Consider the following 20328-nt stretch of genomic DNA (forward strand, 5'->3'; position numbering starts at 1 on the left):
GGCTTCACAGGTATCCGCGTCCCCTCGCGGTGCTCGCTGCGCTCGCCACGCTTCGGGCTCGGTGGCTCGCTGCGCTCGCCACACTATTCTATTCTTAACTCCACGCCGACGTGGATAGTGGGGGTATGAAAAAGTCGGAGGACGCGTACCGCCGCCCCTCGCGGGGCTCGCTGCGCTCGCCACGCTTCGGGTTGACGTCAATACTGGGGTGGCGTTAACAATGGAGGCGCATTTTAAAGCATCAGGGGGGGTTTCCTATACAAATCGTGGGTTTGCGGGGTTATTACATTGAAATCAATGTAAAATCGGGTCTCAGGGACCATTTAACATTGATTCCAATGTAAAAATCGGGGTTGATTGCGTCACCGCATGCGATGCGATCCGATTTTAAAATGAAATCGGATCGGATCGGATAGCATCGTATGCCATCGTACATCATCGAGTACCGAATCCGATGCGATCCGATTTCATTACGGTGCCGTACGTAGAAAACCTGGGCGCCCAGATAGGAAACAAGTACCAATTTGTTTCTGTGATGAGTAAAGGCCCCCATACACTAGTCTAACTTGGCATATGGACAAGTTGGACCCGTTTGGACATGAGAGCCCCCCCCCGGTAGCTCCCCGGGAGGCTAACTTACGATTTGGCCAGACACTGATTGGCTGATTTGGCACCTGACTGAATTCTCTCAGCCAATCAGGTACTTATGTATTATCTGGGCGCCCGATTTTTTTCATTGCACGCCACTACTTAAGGCATGCGATGCAATGCGATTTTTCATTGTAAAGACCCGATTTTTAATTATATAGTCAAACATGGGTGATTTCATACCCCCACTATCCAACTACGCATGGAGTTGATTTTATATAGTGTGGCGAGCGGACGCGGATTACTTTACATGTATTCTGCGTACGCTCGCCACGCTTCGGGCTCGGTGGCTCACTGCGCTCGCCACACTATATCAACTCCATGCATAGTTGGACACTGGGGGTATGAAATCACCCATGGGTGACTATACAATTAAAAATCGGGTCTTTACAATGAAAAATCGCATTGCATGTATTGTATGCCACTATATTGCAAAAATCGGGCCCCCAGATATTACATAAGTACCGCCAATCAGCATCCATCCAGTCCTTTCAAAATATGTTTTTAAATTTAACAGCGCTTCCTGCCCGGCAAATAGCACTACAAGCTCCAAGCCGCTGCTGCCTGGACCCCGCTGCCTGGATGTTGCTTCCTAGACGCCGCTGCTGCACATAGGTGTGTGCCAGCGATGCTTCTCCACTGGCACACACCTACAGATCGGACCGACATATCGTGGGTGCTAAAAAGTACCTGAGATGTGCCACTGATGAATCCGATAGATTTAATGTACAGCCAGTCCGAGCTCGCCACTCCGACGTGATGCACGCAGGACAACTCATAGGGTCGGAGGGGATGTCAAACACATCCGATATGGCTGCTAAACCTGAATATTAATGAGTGATATATAAATTAAAGATTCAAACATAAATGATTATGCTCAATGGCTCTGTAATATTGTACTTTAGAGTTGTATCAAGTACACATTGTAATATTTTTAATCATACAGTACTGGCATTTTTCAGGATTTCACTTTAACAGTTGATGATCTTGGATTTATTATATAATTGCAGATAATGTGCAAGATGGGACTAATCACAGAGCATCAGATATGGGTACCTGAGCCTGAATCTACGGTATGTTTTAAGAACAAAAATAATGTATCAGCAATTTGTGTTATGAAACAAACCAAATGACTGAGGTAATTGGATTTGATCTCTCCTCCAACTCTATCTCTAAATGTAACTATCTTAGATTACCCCGGCAGATTACGGTATCTTTTATGATAGATTGCTTATGCATTTGATGGGTTGTTAATAAACTGGAATGTTTGCTATCTTCTGACTTTTGGAAGAGGGCATGAGCCTTTGCTAAATCATAGTTGGTATGATTTAGTATGCGCAATTAATGTGGGGACAGTAAATTCACAATCACTGTGGAGTAGGATACTGGCAGATAATACATACCTGCTGGAGTGTCCATACCAACCCCTTCGATACTGTTTCCCCGTGACTCTGCCACATAATCTCTCCTACAATAAGCAGCAAATACATTTATTTGAGGGAAACCGGATAACACTGATTGATATACTTACCTCTAAAATTGTGTGAGCCTGTAGACAATATCTGTACAATCTAGCCAAGGTCCTAGCATCACTTATATATAACAGAGCCTAGAGCTGTGTAACCAATCTGTACGTTTGATACACTCCATATAATCTTTATAATTGTTGCCAATTATCCTTTGAGTTACAGAACACAATGTTACCAGTGCTTATTCAGCCAACAATATAATAAAAGTGTCTGTTCAAGGGAATCTTATAAATTCCCAGGTTGAGCCACAGCCAGGACTTGAGCTTGTCCAATCTCCAAGATGTATATGAACCTCTGTTTACACCAAGATGCTAGCTAAATGTACATGATTTTAATTGCATTGTACCAAGTGAATAGATTGACAGTCTGCACGCAACTTACAGCTGAATACGTGCAACATTCTGCCTTTTTGCAGTCACAGCCGCACAGGCTCTAGACCAGGCATGTCCAACCTGCGGCCCTCCAGATGTGCTGAAACTACACATCCCAGCATGCATTGCCATCATTCTAGCATTCCCTAATAGCCAAATTGTGGCAAGGCATGCTGGGATGTGTAGTTTCAGCACATCTGGAGGGCCGCAGGTTGGACATGACTGCTCTAGACTGAGATAATATCTAGTCTGTGCTTATAGTCATCCAATATCTGTAAAAACTGTGCAAACTATGTGGGGACAGTAAATTAACAATCACTGTGGAGTAGGATACTGGCAGAGAATACATAGCTGCTGCAGTGTCCATACCAACTCCATTGAGACTGTTTTCCCGTGACTCTGCCACACAATCTCTGCTACACTAAGCAGCAATCACATTTATTCGAGGGAACCCAGATAACAATTACTTATACACTTACCTATAAAATTGTGTGAACTTGTAGACAATATCTGTACAATCTACCCAAGGTCCTAGCACTATTTATATATAACAGAGCCTAGAGCTGTGTAACCAATCTGTACGTTTGATACACTCCGTACAATCTTCACAATTGTTGCCAATATCCTTTGAATTACAGAACACAATGTTACAAGTGCTTATTCAGCCAACAATATAATAAAAGTGTCTGTTCAAGGGAATCTCACAAATTCCTAAATTGAGTCACATCCGGAACTTGAGCTAGTCCAATTTCCAAGATTGTATATGAACCAGTGGAGCACACACGACACGCCCGCACGTGCCTAGTTTTAATACACACTATCTGTCCTTTGTATGTTTATTCGTGTTTTTTAATACATTTTTCGCTTGCTTCTAATAAAAATAAAATTAAAAGTTACGTTTTATGTATGAAAATTCTTGTTGGTGCACCACACCAGGACAAATCCTTTCTTTCCTTGTTTTCATTGTTGATATTTATTCTGCTCATTGTACAAACCTTTCATTGCACATAATACCCGTAAGTCATTTTGCTTTAGACAACATTAAGGAAAGGTAATGAACTAATATTGGTACTTATGTAGTATCTGGGCGCCCGATTTAGAAATCGGGTCGGATCGGGCACATCGCATCGCATGCGACCAAATCGGATGCGATGCGATGCGATGGACCCGATTTTTCCATAGGATTCAATGTTAAAATGGTCTGAGTCCATTTTAACATGGAATTCAATGGGAAAAGGGGTCCTTTTCATACCCCTACTATCCAAGTGGGCATGGAGTTGGATATAAACCTGTGGCGAGCGTGGCGAGCCACCGAGCCCGAAGCGTGGCGAGCGTAGCGAGCCCCGCGAGGGGACACAGAATACCGTCCCCTCGCCACGCTTCGGGCTCGGTGGCTCGCTACGCTCGCCACAGGTTTATATCCAACTCCATGCCCATGCTCCATTTAAACATTGAATCCTATGGAAAAATCGGGTCATCGCATCGCATGCGATATGGTCGTATGCGATGCGATGCGATGCGATATCGCATCTGATTGTATGCCTTAAGTTAAGGCATACAATCAAAAATCGGGCGCCCAGATAATACATAAGTACCCTAATATTACTTTTGCCTTCCAATATTAACTTTAGCTTTTTAGCTGACAGCATGCACTCCAAACTACTCTTTTTCATATAGTGTCATCGAATTATTTTAAAAATCTACTCATCCTACACTACCCCTACAACTATCCACTTTGTGCACATTTCTGCTTCCATTATTCACTCCCTACTCTTAACACATGAGCTTTTTACTTACTTCTCTACATGCAATTTAACAGAAATCTAGCTAACCTCATAAATATCACATGTATCCCATCACCCTCCAATTCACTAAAATGTGCCATATTGAATGCATGCTGTTTGCAACATATTAACATCAGTCCACGGCCTCTTCATCTCTGGCAACTTCAATCTGCTGGCTATTACTGAGACTTGGCTCACACAATCAGACATGGCCTCCTCTGCAGCACTATATCATGGTGGTTTCCACTTCACACACACATCCAGGCCTGGTAACAGTAAAGGAGGTGGGGTAGGTATATTGCAGTCCCAGTTGTGCAAATACACAGTCCTACCAATGGTTCCATCACTCACATTCACATCATTTGAAGTTCACTCTATCAAGGTTTTAACCCCTTTCTCTCTGCGTGTTGCAGCTATCACCCACCTGCATCCCAAACAACAAATTCTGGCAGATTTCTCTGCCTGGCTCCCACATTTCTTAACTTCTGACATCTCCACCATCATCGTGGGTGATTTTAATATTGCTATTGATAACCCACTTTCTCCTCATGCCTCTAAACTCCCCTTTCTAACTGCCTCTCTTGGTCTCACCCAATGGTTCTACTCACAAGTAGGGCCACTGCTTTGAACTTGTATTCACCAGGCTATGCTCTGTTTCTTAATTCATTAACACTCCATTCCCTCTCTCTGATCACAACCTTATCACCTTCTCAACCTCCTCCATTGCTCCAAATGCTATAAAACCAAAATCATTCAAGCCTCCTCTAACCCGCAGAAAACTAATGCTATTGATTTTCAACAACTTTCTACCTCTCTGCAACAACTGTTCTCACCCATTTCTACACTTGCCTGTCCTGACACAGCTGTATTCCACCTGAACCAGACTCTACAAACAGCCCTGGATGAAGTTGCTCAGCTACTCATCACAATCCACCTAGGCTTAGATGCCAACCATGGCACTCTAAATAAACAAGACATCTGCAAAACTGTCAAAACTTGCTTCTTTCTTCACGGACAAGAATGATAAAATCCAAAATTAAATGGCATGCACTTATTCAGCCACTAACTTGCTTACTTCCTTTCCTCAGCCACTTTCTCCTTATTTGACCCCACAATTGAGTTTGAAGTATCAACACTCTTCTCATCCTCCTACTCCACTAACTCCTCTCCATCCTATACCCTTACAAGTCAGTAAAGCTCTGTCTCCTGTGCTTATCCCAAACTTAACTAAAATCTGTAACCTCTCTCTCTACTGGTATCTTTGCTTCTCTGTTCAAGCATGCACTTACTACTTCCATTCTAAAAAAAATACAATTCTGATCCAAACTGTCTCTCTAACTACTGTCCTATCTCTCAGCTCCCATGCCTCTCCAAGCTACTTGAGAGACTTGTCTACACTCGCCTCACACACTTTCTTAACTCCTACAACATATTGGACCCACTTCAGTCAGGCTTTTGCTCTCAACACTCCACAGAGACAGCACTGACTAAAGTAGTAAATTATCTGGCCACTGCTAAATCTAAAGGCGATTTCTCTTTTCTTATTCTTCTAGATCTCTCGGCTGCTTTTGACACAGTTGACCACTCTCTTCTCATACAAACACTACAATCCCTAGGTCTTCAGAACACAGTCCTTTCTTGGTTCTCATCCTACCTATCCAATTGCTGTTTCAGTGTTCGCTTCTCGGATTCTACCTCCTCTTCACTACCTCTGTCAGTTGAGTCCACAAGGCTCAGTCTTAGGTCCTCTGCTTTTCTCAATCTACTGTATACCTCCTCTCTTGTCAAACTAATCAACTGTTTTGGATTTCAGTATCATTTGCACACTGATGATACTCAAATCTATCGATCCTCTCTTGAATTGTCACCATCAGTATTGCTCTGTGTCTCTGAATGCCTTTCTGCCATTTCATCTTGGATGTCATCTCGCCACCTCATACTCAATATTTCCAAAATAGAAATAATAATATTCCCACCAGCCAATAGCAGTTACCAACCTGATATCTCTATCACTGTTGAGAACACAACAATGAATCCTACTCCACAAGCTCGCTGCCTAGGCGTCATCCTTGACTCTGAACCTGTCCTTTATTCATCACATTCAATCTGTCTCTAAATCATGTTATATGCATCTAAAAAAACATATCCAAAATTTGGTCTGCTCTCATTATATCACGCGTTGATTATTGCAATAGCCTTCTTACCAGTTTTCCTAAGAAAAGACTCTCATCACTACAATCCATTTTGAATGCAGCTGCCAGGCTGATCTTCCTGGCTAGACGTTCAACGTCTGCTGATCCACTCGGTCAGTCCCTCCATTGGTTGCCAGTATTTTACAGCATTCATTATAAAATACTTCTACTTACATTCAAGGCCATTACTCTGACTACACTGACCTCTATCTCTTCACTTATCTCAAAATATATCCCCACCGACCTCTCCGCCCTGCACAAGATCTGCATCTCTCATCCACACTCATTACTCGCTTCCACTTCCACTTGCAGGATTTTTGGCGGGCAGCACCCACCCTATGCAATGCCCTTCCATGCACATTAAGACTCTCCTCTAGCCTCCAAACTTTCAAGCGTTCCCTGAAAACTCACCTCTTCAGGCAAGCTTATCATATTCCAGAACCCCCACATAACCTCCAGTAGCATGTCTAATTGCATTACATCAGGACTGTCTTGTAATCTGGTGGGACTGCCATGCTATGGAATTTTATCCTAACATATCTCTCCTATTATTCCTATAGATTGTAAGCTTGTGAACAGGGCCCTCCTACCTCTCTGTTAGTTTGTTTCTACCCAGTTTGTTTAATCACTGTTGTTTTCAATTGTAAAGTGCAACGGAATATGCTGTAAATAAATAATAAATAAATAAATGACTAAGGACGGGATGTACTAAAGAAAAAATATGGTTAAACCAGGGAAGGCTCCAGAGGAGGGGATGCAGTCCAGTTCAAAATTCAAATAGGGGAGGCACAGCAACTGCCATTCTAAACTAACTCACTGGTAGAGGGTGAAGCTCCCCTATTTGAAATTTGGACTGTGCTGCAGCCCCTCCTCTGGAGCCACAACTTGGTAAAACTCACATTTTGCGGTTTTTTAACACATTTTCCAAAGTTTAAGCTCCTTTGGTGGTGCTCCGATGCAGGCGATAAAGCCTAGCTGGATCTGGTACTACCGCACAGAAGCTGGTAGGCTCCTCTACTAAGCACTGCTTTGTAAAGGAATTTGACAAGGATCCCTCCCAGTATGCCCAGTGGCCACCGACGTCTCTATGCAGTGCAGACCCTGGGCCCCTCAGATCTTTAAAATAATTTTTTTTTTTACAAGCCCTACGTCACCTCACAAATGCTGCAGCATAACTGACTGGGGGCTGCAAGCGATATCATATGACCCTTTCTGCATTTGCACAGCATGTTTGCATACAAATATAAATCGGGTCCATTGTGAAATCAAATTAAATGAACAATGAACTAACTCATTTGTTTTATGCATCTAGGATGTTCCAGCTCTGCCAATCACAACCACCTTCTTGGAAAGAAATCTGCCCACATCTCAAGGCTTACTGCGGTTCTTTGGCTACTCTGCCGTCTTTGCAACAGCTGCTGCTGGAATTCTTGCTTTGAAAAAGGGCTATTTTACTATTGAATGCAAACATTTTAGCAGTTGGAAACTTTAACTTATTTTTATTTTATTTTTAAAGTCTATTAACTCATATGTGACTGTCAATTTACACTAGTAAATAAAGGTCTCTCTTAATCTGGTGTTTGGTATTAGTGTATAGCACTTTCAAACTATTTTAAAATACAGTAGAGTATTTATTAAGTAGAGCATGCATAATTGATCGAAGCCACCAGATTTATCTCATTTAGACACTTCCTACTGGGATTCTATTAGAATAAATTGTGTTTATAATAATGTCCATCTAAATGATACAACACTAACTTAAGATATCCAAAGAGTATTATAAGAAATAAATATATATATTACAGTTACTGCATATATACAGTATGAGCTGAATAAAGGGTTTTATTCTGTTAAAATTGCCAATGCACAGATAAACCATGGTAACTTATTTAGCAGTAGTTATCCTTATGCCGGTGATTTTGCTCTCAAACCATTAAGGCCCATACACACTTGAAGATTTTCATCTCAAAAGACTTTGCCAAAATCTTTGATAGATATATCTTTCACCAAAGTAGTGCGTACACACTGAGCTATTTTCCCCAAAGAGCAAGAGATTTTCAGGAGGCGAAAGACTGTGCTGAAAATCTTCCATTATAAATGGGCTGGGTTTGAATTCCAAGGGTTCCATATATACCGTACATTGGTGGCAGTGGGCACATAAATATATGAACAGTGGTGGGCAATGTTGGCGGTAATGGATACATTGCTGGCCTGTGCAATAATGTGGGCAGTGTTGGGGCAACTCCCCCCGCGTCCCCGGAGCGACTCGGCGGCCGCATCACACCCCCCTCCCCAGTGGAGCGAGTAAGCGCCAGAGCTTATTTTCAAATATAAATGTGTAAATTAATATCTGTGGCTCATTATATAGGCTCATTATATATTTAAATAAAAAATGTACCACCTAGTTATAATTAATAATTGTAGATGAAATGTATAAAGAGGTATGTAGGGGTTCTCTGATGGCATATAAGGGGGCATATGCAGGGCCATCTGAACAGCATTATGGGCCCCCGGGAAAATTAGTGCAGTGGTGCTCCTCCCTACTCAATCTCACCTCTCTCTGCGCTCCTCACTGATAACGTTGGACTGACATTCAGTGCAACCACTGGAGGAGGACAAAGGGAGGAGGGATGCCGGCCAGTGCTGGCCAGCACAAATGGCATTACTGCAACATTTTATTTTTCATTTTTTATTTGCCGTGCCTTAGGCTTCTCTGGGGCCCTATGCTTGTGGAGCCTCCATGCAGTAGCCCACCCAGCCAGGTGGAAAAGATGTTCCTGGGCATATGTCATATAAGGGGCATGTTGAGGCAGGCCCTTTTACACCGCACAAATAAACCCGGGTCCGACCTGGGTTGTGGCCGGGGTGAGCCGGGTCTCTGTACGGTGAGAAATCGCCAAAAGGAAAAACCCGGGTCCAGCAACCTGCATTCCATCCGGGGTTAAAAGAAGGGTTTTACCCAGGTCAGATGCAGGTTGCCGGACAGTGTAAACGGGTCCATTTACACTATAGAGAGAAGGGAGCATCAGCTCCAAGCGTTGCCTCCTTCCCGCCCCCGATGATGCGCTGCCCTTCCGCCCATCCCATGTGACATCAGCAACCCAGCTTTTTGATGAGGAGAGCGTCACTTCGCAAATGCTGGGTTGCTCCCGGGACAGACCCCGCCCAAATCCCAGGTGTGACCTGGCATTTGCAATGTGAAAGAAGCGTAAGGGGTAATTTTACTCTATTGCATCCTAGAAAAAGACAGAATCTGATTGGTTGCTATGAGCAATATCACCTCTCTTTTCGGTTTAGAAGCTTTAGTAAATCTACCATTAAATGTTTCTGGTATGGGGAGCTTAAGTGCTTAAGTGAGAAGACCACAATCTTCCTTTACCAAAACCACTGGCAACATGTTATAGATACATGCATTGGTGTGATGTGGAAAGCCTCTATATGAGTGTTTATAAAAAGGACATCCATGCAGTGAATACTTTTTAGAGATGGAAATAACCAACTAATTTATCAAATTCTTGCTCACACTGTTGAAATTAGTTTTTACCAGAGACTTCATTGGGTGCGATTCTACTTCTGGGTAAGAGGGTTGTCAGGTGCTGGACTGGGGCATGAAGGGCCCTCCGGGGAATAAAGTTATAGGGGCCCACTTTAGGGGTGTGACCAGTCTCCAGAGGGGGTGTGGCTAGCTGCCACAGATGTTTGGCTAACCAATAGATCCTAAATCCTATAGTAAAATATAGTAAATACTGCAAGTGCATGCATGATAATGTATCATATTAATAACAGTAATGCACTGTAGAAGATACACCATAGTCATTTGCAGTTATAATGTAACATATGTATAAAGTATAATTCATATACACAGCCTAGAACCTGATCATTATAATTGGAGGTGGGCCTTCAGGCAGTGGGGCCCACCGGGGGTTTCCTCTGTACCCCTGTGGTCCAGTCCAACACTGGAGGTGTCAATAGTGATCACATTGTCCCCAGCATACATGTACTTTACCTGGAGTGGCTAGTATGTGAGTATGTGTACTGTAAAAAAAAAAAATCTAAAATACCAAGAAGAACCTTTTTCTGCAATTCATTCAACAGTAAAACAAATTTATTAATCGCCTAATCAGAGATGAGTCAGGATAATTAATTTCCTAGACCTGACATAAAAATCAAAGAGAATGGAAATCTACACATACCTATTTCATAAGACAAACCCAAAAGCATATTACGTTCCAAAATCTCCCACTTCCCACTTCCCACTCCTACTGTACAATCAAAAGTGTCATCAAAGGAAATTGTTAAGAATAATATAAAATTGGGTACTTGTGTATTTTGGCGGCGCCCATCGCATCGCATACCATAACGCATACGATGGTATGCGATGCGACGCGATATCGTACGATAGTGCACGATGGCATACAATTTTGAAATTGTATGCCATTGTACATGGCATACGATGCCATGCGATGCGATTAAACATTGTGTAAGCACCCTAATGGGTGCTTATACAATGTAAAGCACCCAAATGGGTGCTTACAATGTTAAATGCACCCCCACGCCACCCCCCCACTATAAACGTGAACCCGAAGCGTGGCGAGCGCAGCGAGCCCGCGAGGGGCGGCGGTACGCGTCCTACGACCTTTTCATACCCCCACTATCCACGTCGGCGTGGAGTTGAGAATAGAATAGTGTGGCGAGCACAGCGAGCCCCCGAGCCCGAAGCGTGGCGAGCGCAGCGAGCCCCGCGAGGGGACGCGGATACCTGTGAAGCCCGCGAAGGGACGCGTTTACCTGTGAAGTCAAACACAACATGGCTAATTTTAGACACATAATTATTGACCATGTCCCTTTAAGTAAGAGACGAGGGGATAGACATTACCAGCTTCTTCGTCTGGAGTCAAAATGCAGCAGCAGGGGAAATCCCTGCACCTCCCTCACTGAGGTGCCGAGACAAAATCATTGCCCTTTTAAAGAAACCCCTACATTTTTTGTATTAGGATATTATTATATTTTTGCACAGGTTTATTTACCTGATTTTTTTTTTAGATCTATAGCTAGACCGGTATACAAAATGTGTACATTATTGCATTTCCTGTGGCTTATATCGCCGGTGCTATGGGAGAAGCATGGACTGTACACATTGGCCGATATTGTTCAGTATATCGGTCAGTGACATCAGCCACTCCCCGCTCCGTACATGCAGTCGCTGATGACATTGTCAGATTGAACTGTATGTACATGTTAAAGACCCGCTGCCAGGCATATAGTAGCAATATTGACCGTACTCGCTGCGCTCGCCACGCTTCGGGCTCGGTGGCTCGCTGGGGTTTTTTGAACACTGGATAATGCCTAAGTTAATTTGTTTAGATATATATTTTTGAACAACTCAGGTTAAAGTATTTATACTCCTGAAATATACTTATGTCGCTAGTTCAATGATAAATACTGTACTTATAGCTGGTTGACAGCCTATCAAAATAAAGGAACAACATAACAGTAATGTCAACACCGGCGGCTGTACCCGGTGGCTGAATGGAGGAGCACAAGAATGACTCCATTGCAGTATCTTAAGTATTGCCCAAAAGCAAGATAAATATTGGTGCCCCCCCATTTATTATAAAAATATTTTGAGATAACACCGAAGCAACACATTAAAATTATAACATGGAATAAAAATGTTGTGTCTGTTACAGTTATTTTGTTATAATTTTTAATAATTTTCCTTTTTAACCATCACAAATCATTATTTTTGGATATTCACTGGTAGTTTATATTTTATAGGAAATGTATAAAAGTTATATATTAATAATTTAACCATTTTTTGTGCACCACACCAGAGATAGCTTGCCTTTTCTTATTGCTATCTGTAGGTTCCTCACAGCAGGCCACGGTGCTTTCAACTCAGTAAATGGAGCACTGCTGTCCCCAATAGGAATCTGCCTTTGTATAACTAAAGAGCTCAGGGGTAGAAATATCCTGGATAATTCCAACATACAGTATGCACTTTGATTTAGACATATATGGGTGGGAAATAGCTGAGCATCAGTTACTATTATAGTAGCAAGGCTTTACCTTTCTTAGATTAAAATCTGCTCAATATTAATGTTTAATGATCAGTATAAGTTAGCAAGGAACTCTCAAAATGAGACTTCCATTTCTATAAATAGCTTTTTCTCAAGTCCTTAAATGCTGAATCTAATGTCTAACTTCAAAGTATACAACTGGAAATAAAACCCGCTAAATTAAGTAGAACCATACCATTTTGCTTTATTTTTGTACAGTCATATGTTAATGTTTCAGCAAGTTTTTTTTTACCCTGACCATTTCATGCTGCTTTCAGACCGCAAAACTGGCTTTGACCAGGTATTTTGAAACGTTTCTAAAAACGGGTCTGCCAGGTAAAACCGCTTGCACACCGCATCTCTTAAACGGGATATTACCTTTTAAGTGCCGTTTTTTGACACTGGCAGACCCGTTTTTGGAAACTTTCCAAATACCGGATCAAAGCCAGTGCGGTCCTCAGCCACCCCCCCCCCCTTGTAACACGCTGTGTGGCAGCGTGTTACAGTTAACACCCCCCCCCCCAACCAATAGGGCTAACACCCCCCCCCCACCCACCCAATGTGTTTAAGAAAGCCCCCGTGCAGCCAGTACCTCATGCCTTGCGGTATCCCAGCTGTGCAGACTCCTGCTGCTTATAAAAATGTGACTTTCGGAAAATGGCTGCCCCCATACCAAAGACAGTTTTTTAAACAATCTTTCCTATGGGGCAGCCATTCTCCGAAAGTCACTTTTTTTTATATAAGCAGCAGGAGCCGACAGGAGCAGGAGCCGACAGCAGGGATCGTAAGGCACGAGGCACGGGGGTTTTCTTAAACACATTGGGGGGGGGGGGGGGTCCCCTCTGAACTAGGTCCCCTCTGCACTGGTCCCTCTGAACCAGCGCAGTGCATATTTAACGAGCCGGCCGTGCATTACATATGCGCATATGTAATGAGCGGCTAATTACATATGCACATATGTAATTATCGGCTAATTACACAAGCGTATATGTAATAAGCGGCCGGCTCATTTGATATGCAGGCACTGGGGACCAATAGTGCTCACTGCTGCCTGGGTACCATTTCAGACCCGTTCAGACAAATTTATCCAATGTTTGGGGTTTTTTTGCCCATTTTCAAGCTTTTGGAAGCAAATGGTTATTTATCTGTTGCTCCCATACATTACCAGCATGTAACATTTCTTGCAAAGATTTTAAATGTTCTTCATTAGTAAACACTATCCATATATGCATATTTCAGTCAGTTTAATCCAACTGTAACAGAGTGCAAAAAAAAAATTCATATTATAAATGCTATTCCAGGACAATGTACTGTACTGTTCCTATAGGTATATGAATAATTATTGGTTAGGTTGATTGTAATGTAAATTGAGTGCTTGAGAAGCATTGTCAGAATACTGTGAGAATATAGCTGTGCACATTTATTCAGAGATTTATAACTGTATCTTTATATAATAAGTTGAAAAGTCTGTGTGCGTGTGTGCGTGTGTGTGTGCGTGTCCGTTGCATTGCGGGTACACCGTGGCACTCAGAGCTGCCAAATTTGGCAACAAGGTACCTCTGGACCTGGTGGTGTGCACCTCGAAGCCGTTTTTGTGAAATTTCACTTAGAAATTTAAAAAACACCAAGTTTAAATTTCCCTTCATTGATGATCTGGGGAAAAAGATTGACGATCGGGGAAACCGTAGTCGAAGGAACAACTCCACACCTGATATCATTGCTGTCATTAAGTATGAATGACACATTCTAACATTATGGTGAAGGGTTTAAAAAATTATTAGGAATAACTGAGGATATACATAGACCACACATCACACACACACGTACATATAGTACACGCACACACACACAGTACACCACATATATATAGGTAGCGCACCTCACACACTTACACATTGGACAGATACACACAACAAAACACACACATAACAAACCACATGCAGTACAACACAAACCCATATACACTACAACACACACCCAAAAACAGTACAACAAACACACAGAATACACACTTAAACATTGTGCAGATACAGAAACACACAGAACACACACACTTAAGCATTGTCAGGATACGCACAGCACACTACACGCACATATATATGTAGCGCACCTCACATTCAGCAGATACACATAACACAACACACACACATAACACACCACTCATGGTACAACACACATCCACATTCACTACAACACGCACCCAAAAACAGTACAATACAAAGAACACACACAAGCATTGCACAGATACAAAAAGCACACTACACACACACACACACACATTTATACGTAACACACCTTACGCACTTACACATTGGGCAGATACACACAACACACACATAACATACCTCTAACAGCACAACACACACCCACATTCACCACACTCACACACCCAAAAAACAGTACAACACACAAAACACATACTTAAACACTGCACAGATACACAAATGCACAACACACACATACACATACTGTATATACATAGCACACCTCACACACTTACGCATTGGAAAGATACATACAACACAACACACAACCACATACACTACAACACACACACAAAAACAGTAACACACACAAACACATAAAAAATTTATTTGCCATTTATTTAACAGTCTGTACCGGCTAATAAAAACTGTACCTAATGTACCAGCTTTTCTTTTTTTCCCATATCCATCTCTGCGCACCCCGGCCAGTTGCACTGAGAAATCTTTGTCCTGGCCAATGCACCCGTTGATCAATACAAAGTGGGTACACTGCACTCACCCTGTTAGTCAGTTGGATGTTAGGCACTGCTCTGCCTTAAGGGTTTCCCAGACTCTTTTGGTTCATAGATAATGTTTGGTCGATGGGCATGAGCGCTGCATGTATTTGTTTGAAGTTATGAGTGTAAGAAGTCGAAGAATAAGACTGAGATGAAGATTTGTCACGTTATAGTGTACAATTTACTCAATAAATCGTGAAATAAATATGTGTACATAGAAGTACAATCCAGAAATGAAAGTAGAATTAAAAAATAAATTCTGATTCAAACTGATAATTGTTTGGATGGGGTGGGTTGTGAAACAAATCTATAGGTGGAGGGGGTATGGATATTGTGGGCATAATTAGTGTTTTTTACACCCACAGGGGGTCCCCAGTTGATGAGAAATTTTCACTTCAGTGTCACCATAGGGGTATTTCCAATTGGGGTTCAGGTAGTCTTTTAGGGGTCCCTTTACAATCCCTTTGGTCTCTTCTCCTGGAGCCTACGGTCTCCCTCAGTGATTGACTACGGGATTGTAAAGGGACCCTAAAAGACCACCTGGACCCCAATTAGGAATCCCGCTATGGTGACACTGTGACCGTGACACTGTACTGAAAATCCCATCAATTGAGGACCCCCTGTAGGTGTACCAAACACCAATTATGCCCACAATATCCATACCCCCCCACCTATAGATTTGTTTCAAAACCCACCCCCATCCAAACAATTATCAGTTTGAATCAGAACTTATTTTATAATCCTACTGTCATTTTTTAATTGTACTTCTATGTACACGTATATATTTTTTCACAATTTATCGAGTAAATTGTACACTTTAACATGGCAAATCTTTATCTCAGTCTTATTCTTCAACTTTTTACACTCCAAACCTTATCAATGCACCCATTTATGATTGCGATGGCTGGATCGGTGTATTGGCCCGTGGGTGTAGGGAAGAATTTGGCCCATTGCACCCGTTCCCAGTGGTGCATTGCAGTGGTGCGGTTAGCGTGCATCGTGTCATAATGTCATGTGGCCAGGCCCGCGGACCTGCTCCCACACTCAGTGGCTGCCCCACTGTTTGGTAGAGATGCCCGGTGCATGTGCTTTATAGATCTCCAGACCTCAGAGACTGTTGCAGGCAGGATCGGTGAGGGGAGCGGCACTGGCAGGGAGCGTTGAATTTTTAATTAATTATGGCATGGTAAGTAATGCCCACCCCGGTCTCCACGCACTCAGCGCCTGTAATTACACACCCTAGAAACTGTACCATTAAAAGTATAGAAATGGAGGTGTGGCCACGTCCCTTTCTGATTTTGTACCAATTTCTGACCCTCAGATGTTGGAGGATATGTCATAGGTGCTAAATCTCATGAGTGGATGTGGAATTCATCAACACATACAAGTTATCAACTCAGGAGCATTGTGTTTCAAACAACAACACCACACCTGATTTCATTGCCATCATTGAGTATCAATGCAAACACATTCTAACATTATGGTGGAATCTATAACAAATTACAATCTTAGGTCTTTGGCACAGCATACTGTAAGATGACATTTTTCAGCAATTTTGGAAATAAAAAAACCCCAAGGTTTTCCCGGGCAACGCCGGGCGGGTCAGCTAGTTATAAATAATTTAGCATTAATAATAATTGTCCAGAACTTGTCTTCCGTGCATTTACTTTAGGCACATTGCATAAGTGTCTGCTCATGTTTTATTAATGGAGACGTATTGGGGTATAAGCCTCGTCTTCAACCCAACCTACAGCCTGGGCTTATACCACGAAATGTCCCCAATACATTTGCTTCATCTGTTTAACCATCTCCTGAGTGCCAGTTTGTCCTGTTTGGATTTGGATCTCTACAAATGTATTTATTGGCACCGGGGGCAAGATGCTTCATTTGAACTGAGAGTGCCAGCAGAATTGGACTAGTGTATATATATATATTAATATATATATATATATATATTTATATATATATATATATTTATATATATGTATATATGCCCCAAAGCGATCCAGTACTCCAACTAAACCAAGGGAAGAAAGGAGGGTGCCTTGGCGGGTCCTGTATAGTTTTCCTGCGGGATGTGACTCCCCGTGCCCGACACTCACAAGCAACCAATAAAGGAGACCTCACAACGGTCTTACGACAACGTTTCGGGAATTTTTATTGATTCCCTTCGTCAGGACAACAATGGTAGCAATGACAGTACAACAATAAATAAACTTACCACCTCCACCGTGATGAGCGCTCCCTGCCGCGCCGTTCCCCGGAGTCGCGATGACGTCATTCTCTTCCGACCACCTGACGTCTCACGACGGCTGACGTGGTTCTAGGCGCCGCTTGAGGTGCAGTATCTGACCAACACCTAAGTGACAGCAAAATGCATAGTGTGAAATACGTAAAACACACAATAACATAAACAAAAACAAACAGCGCAGCTGCAGCCAGTTGATGGGTGTTGTATGTACACAACTAAGGAGGCAAGTCAGACTATTATCAACATATGATTTAAGTGTCATGGCAATTTACTGCTGCAGGAGCTGGATAGAACATCCAGGATGTACTCCTGCATGGGGGTATTACCATATGCATGGGGGCACCATATAATGTACTGAGGTCTGACTCTTGCCCATCAGTGTTAAATCACTGAGGTGGTGTCAAATTGACATAAGGGTAAGTATGTGTCGCCAAGGCTGAAGGCACTGCTAGGGAAAATATATGTGTATATATATAATTATATAATATATAATGTCAGCAATCTAAACACAATTTAGCTGACTGATCATGTCCCAATTCGAACAGTGCAACAAACAGCAGCTTTCTTTAGTATTTCACAAGAAGCAACAAGGCAAAAAGAGTGAAATGGAGTGATGATCACATACTGGTGAAATGAAATGAAAAGAGGGGAAAAAATGAGAAGAAGGGAGAGTTTTTTTTTGGGAGGGTAAGGAGAGGGAATGGGGGGGGGCAAAAAGGGGGGGGGGGACATCAGATTAAGCCATAAGACTGCAAGAGATTATTCCAAGAGTTCACAAAAAGCATTTCAGTGACATTAGCTCGTTGAGGCCTAGGGGATGGACCGTTTGCAAGATGTGCATCCATTTCGCCTCTTTCTGTAGTAGGGCCTTATTTCTGTCACCTCCCCTGTAATTTGGGGGGACCCAGTCAATCATTTTATATTTTAGGGATGCCAGAGAGTGGTCCAGTTCCCTATGTCTGGCCACAGGCTGTTCAGATCCTCGTCCTTCCAGAGCCTGTCTTATGCTGGAGCGGTGCATTCCCATCCGCTCTTTGAAAGTCCTGGAAGTCTTCCCTATGTAGAATAGCCCACAAGGGCATCGGATGTAATATATGACGAAAGATGAGCTACATGTCAGGGGATAGTTGATCTTGTATCGTTTTCCGGATCTAGGATGTGCAAAGCTGTCTCCCGTTTCAAGGTAACCACAAGTGGTGCATCCGAGGCATTTAAAGTTACCCGGTTTACGTGAGAGGAAATTAGTCACTGTTTTGTTTTTAACTTGGTTAAATCGTTTTTGACAATCTTGTCTTTGATATTAGCTACCCTCCTGTAACCTGGGACCAGCCTTGAGTCTTTAAACATGGGCAGCAGTGGCCACTATAGACGTGGTAAGCTTGTATACAAGCATTCCCCACGAGCGGGGCTTGGAAGCCACAAGACTCCTGCTCCAGACGAGTGAACATTATAAGGGCCCAGATGTCGAGCTGTTCATAGAACTACTATCCTTAACATTAACAAGGAACTATTTCACCTTCAATGGTTCGCTGTTTCGGCAGAAGCAAGGGTGTGCCATGGGCTCTTCGGTGGCACCGAGCTTCGCCAAAGCGTTCATGTTCCTGGTAGAGAAGGAAGTATTCTTTGAAGACCCGAGCTGTGCACCTTTTCTCACCTTTTATTGTCGTTACATTGATGACATCTGCATCTTCTGGAGAGGCTCTGAGGAAAATCTCAAATTACTCCTTGCAAACATCAATCTGCAGGATGTCCACATTAAATTTACCTCAGAATACATCGAAACCTGCATACATTACCTAGATGTCCTAGTGACCTTGGACAACAACGTAATCAGCACTTCGGTCTTCCACAAAGATGTGGACAGGAATACCTACCTAAGTGCTTCAAGTCACCATCCAGCAGCTCTCAAATGCGGCCTTCCTTTTTCACAGTTTTTACGCATGATCCGTATATGTAGTGAGAGGAGAGATGCCAAAAGACAAATTGAAAATCTGGTGACAAAATTCCTACAGAGGGGCAATATGGCCTATGGAATTCACAATGGGTTCCAGCCATATCACAAAAAACAGCGAAAGATCTGTGGCCCAGTGTGACCAGTGACCCACTGCTGCCCATGTTTAAAGACTCAAGGCTGGTCCCAGGTTATAGGAGGGGAGCTAATATCAAAGACAAGATTGTCAAAAACGACTTAACCAAGTTTAAAAACAAAACAGTGACTAATTTCCTCTCACGTAAACCGGGTAACTTTAAATGCCTCGGATGCACCACTTGTGGTTACTTTGAAACGGGAGACAGCTTTGCACATCCTAGATCCGGAAAACAATACAAGATCAACTATCCCCTGACATGTAGCTCATCTTTCGTCATATATTACATCCGATGCCCTTGTAGGGAAGACTTCCAGGACTTTCAAAGAGCGGATGGGAATGCACCGCTCCAGCATAAGACAGGCTCTGGAAGGATGAGGATCTGAACAGCCTGTGGCCAGACATTTTAGGGAACTGGGCCACTCTCTCGCATCCCTAAAATATAAAATGATTGACTGGGTCCCCCCGAATTACAGGGGAGGTGACAGAAATAAGGCCCTACTACAGAAAGAGGCGAAATGGATGCACATCTTGCAAATGGTCCATCCCCTAGGCCTCAGCGAGCTAATGTCACTGAAATTCTTTTTGTGAACTCTTGGAATAATCTCTTGCAGTCTTATGGCTTATTCTGATGTCCCCCCCCCCC

General features: G+C 42.8%; 1 protein-coding gene across 1 annotated transcript in view; it reads left to right on the forward strand.

Annotated features, from left to right (window-relative positions):
- LOC146059945 (amine oxidase [flavin-containing] B-like) overlaps positions 1-8101 on the forward strand; it is a 67898-nt gene extending 59797 nt beyond the window's left edge. Inside the window, exons 14-15 of the mRNA XM_083172663.1 lie at positions 1659-1721; positions 7837-8101. Coding sequence (XP_083028789.1) covers positions 1659-1721; positions 7837-8016 — 243 coding nt within the window. The 3' untranslated portion in view covers positions 8017-8101. The remainder of the gene's footprint in view (positions 1-1658; positions 1722-7836) is intronic.
- Positions 8102-20328: the final 12227 nt, after the last annotated feature.

Source organism: Crinia signifera, chromosome 2 (assembly GCF_055691185.1).
Source record: "Crinia signifera chromosome 2, ASM5569118v1, whole genome shotgun sequence".
Taxonomy (NCBI): Eukaryota; Metazoa; Chordata; class Amphibia; order Anura; family Myobatrachidae; genus Crinia; species Crinia signifera.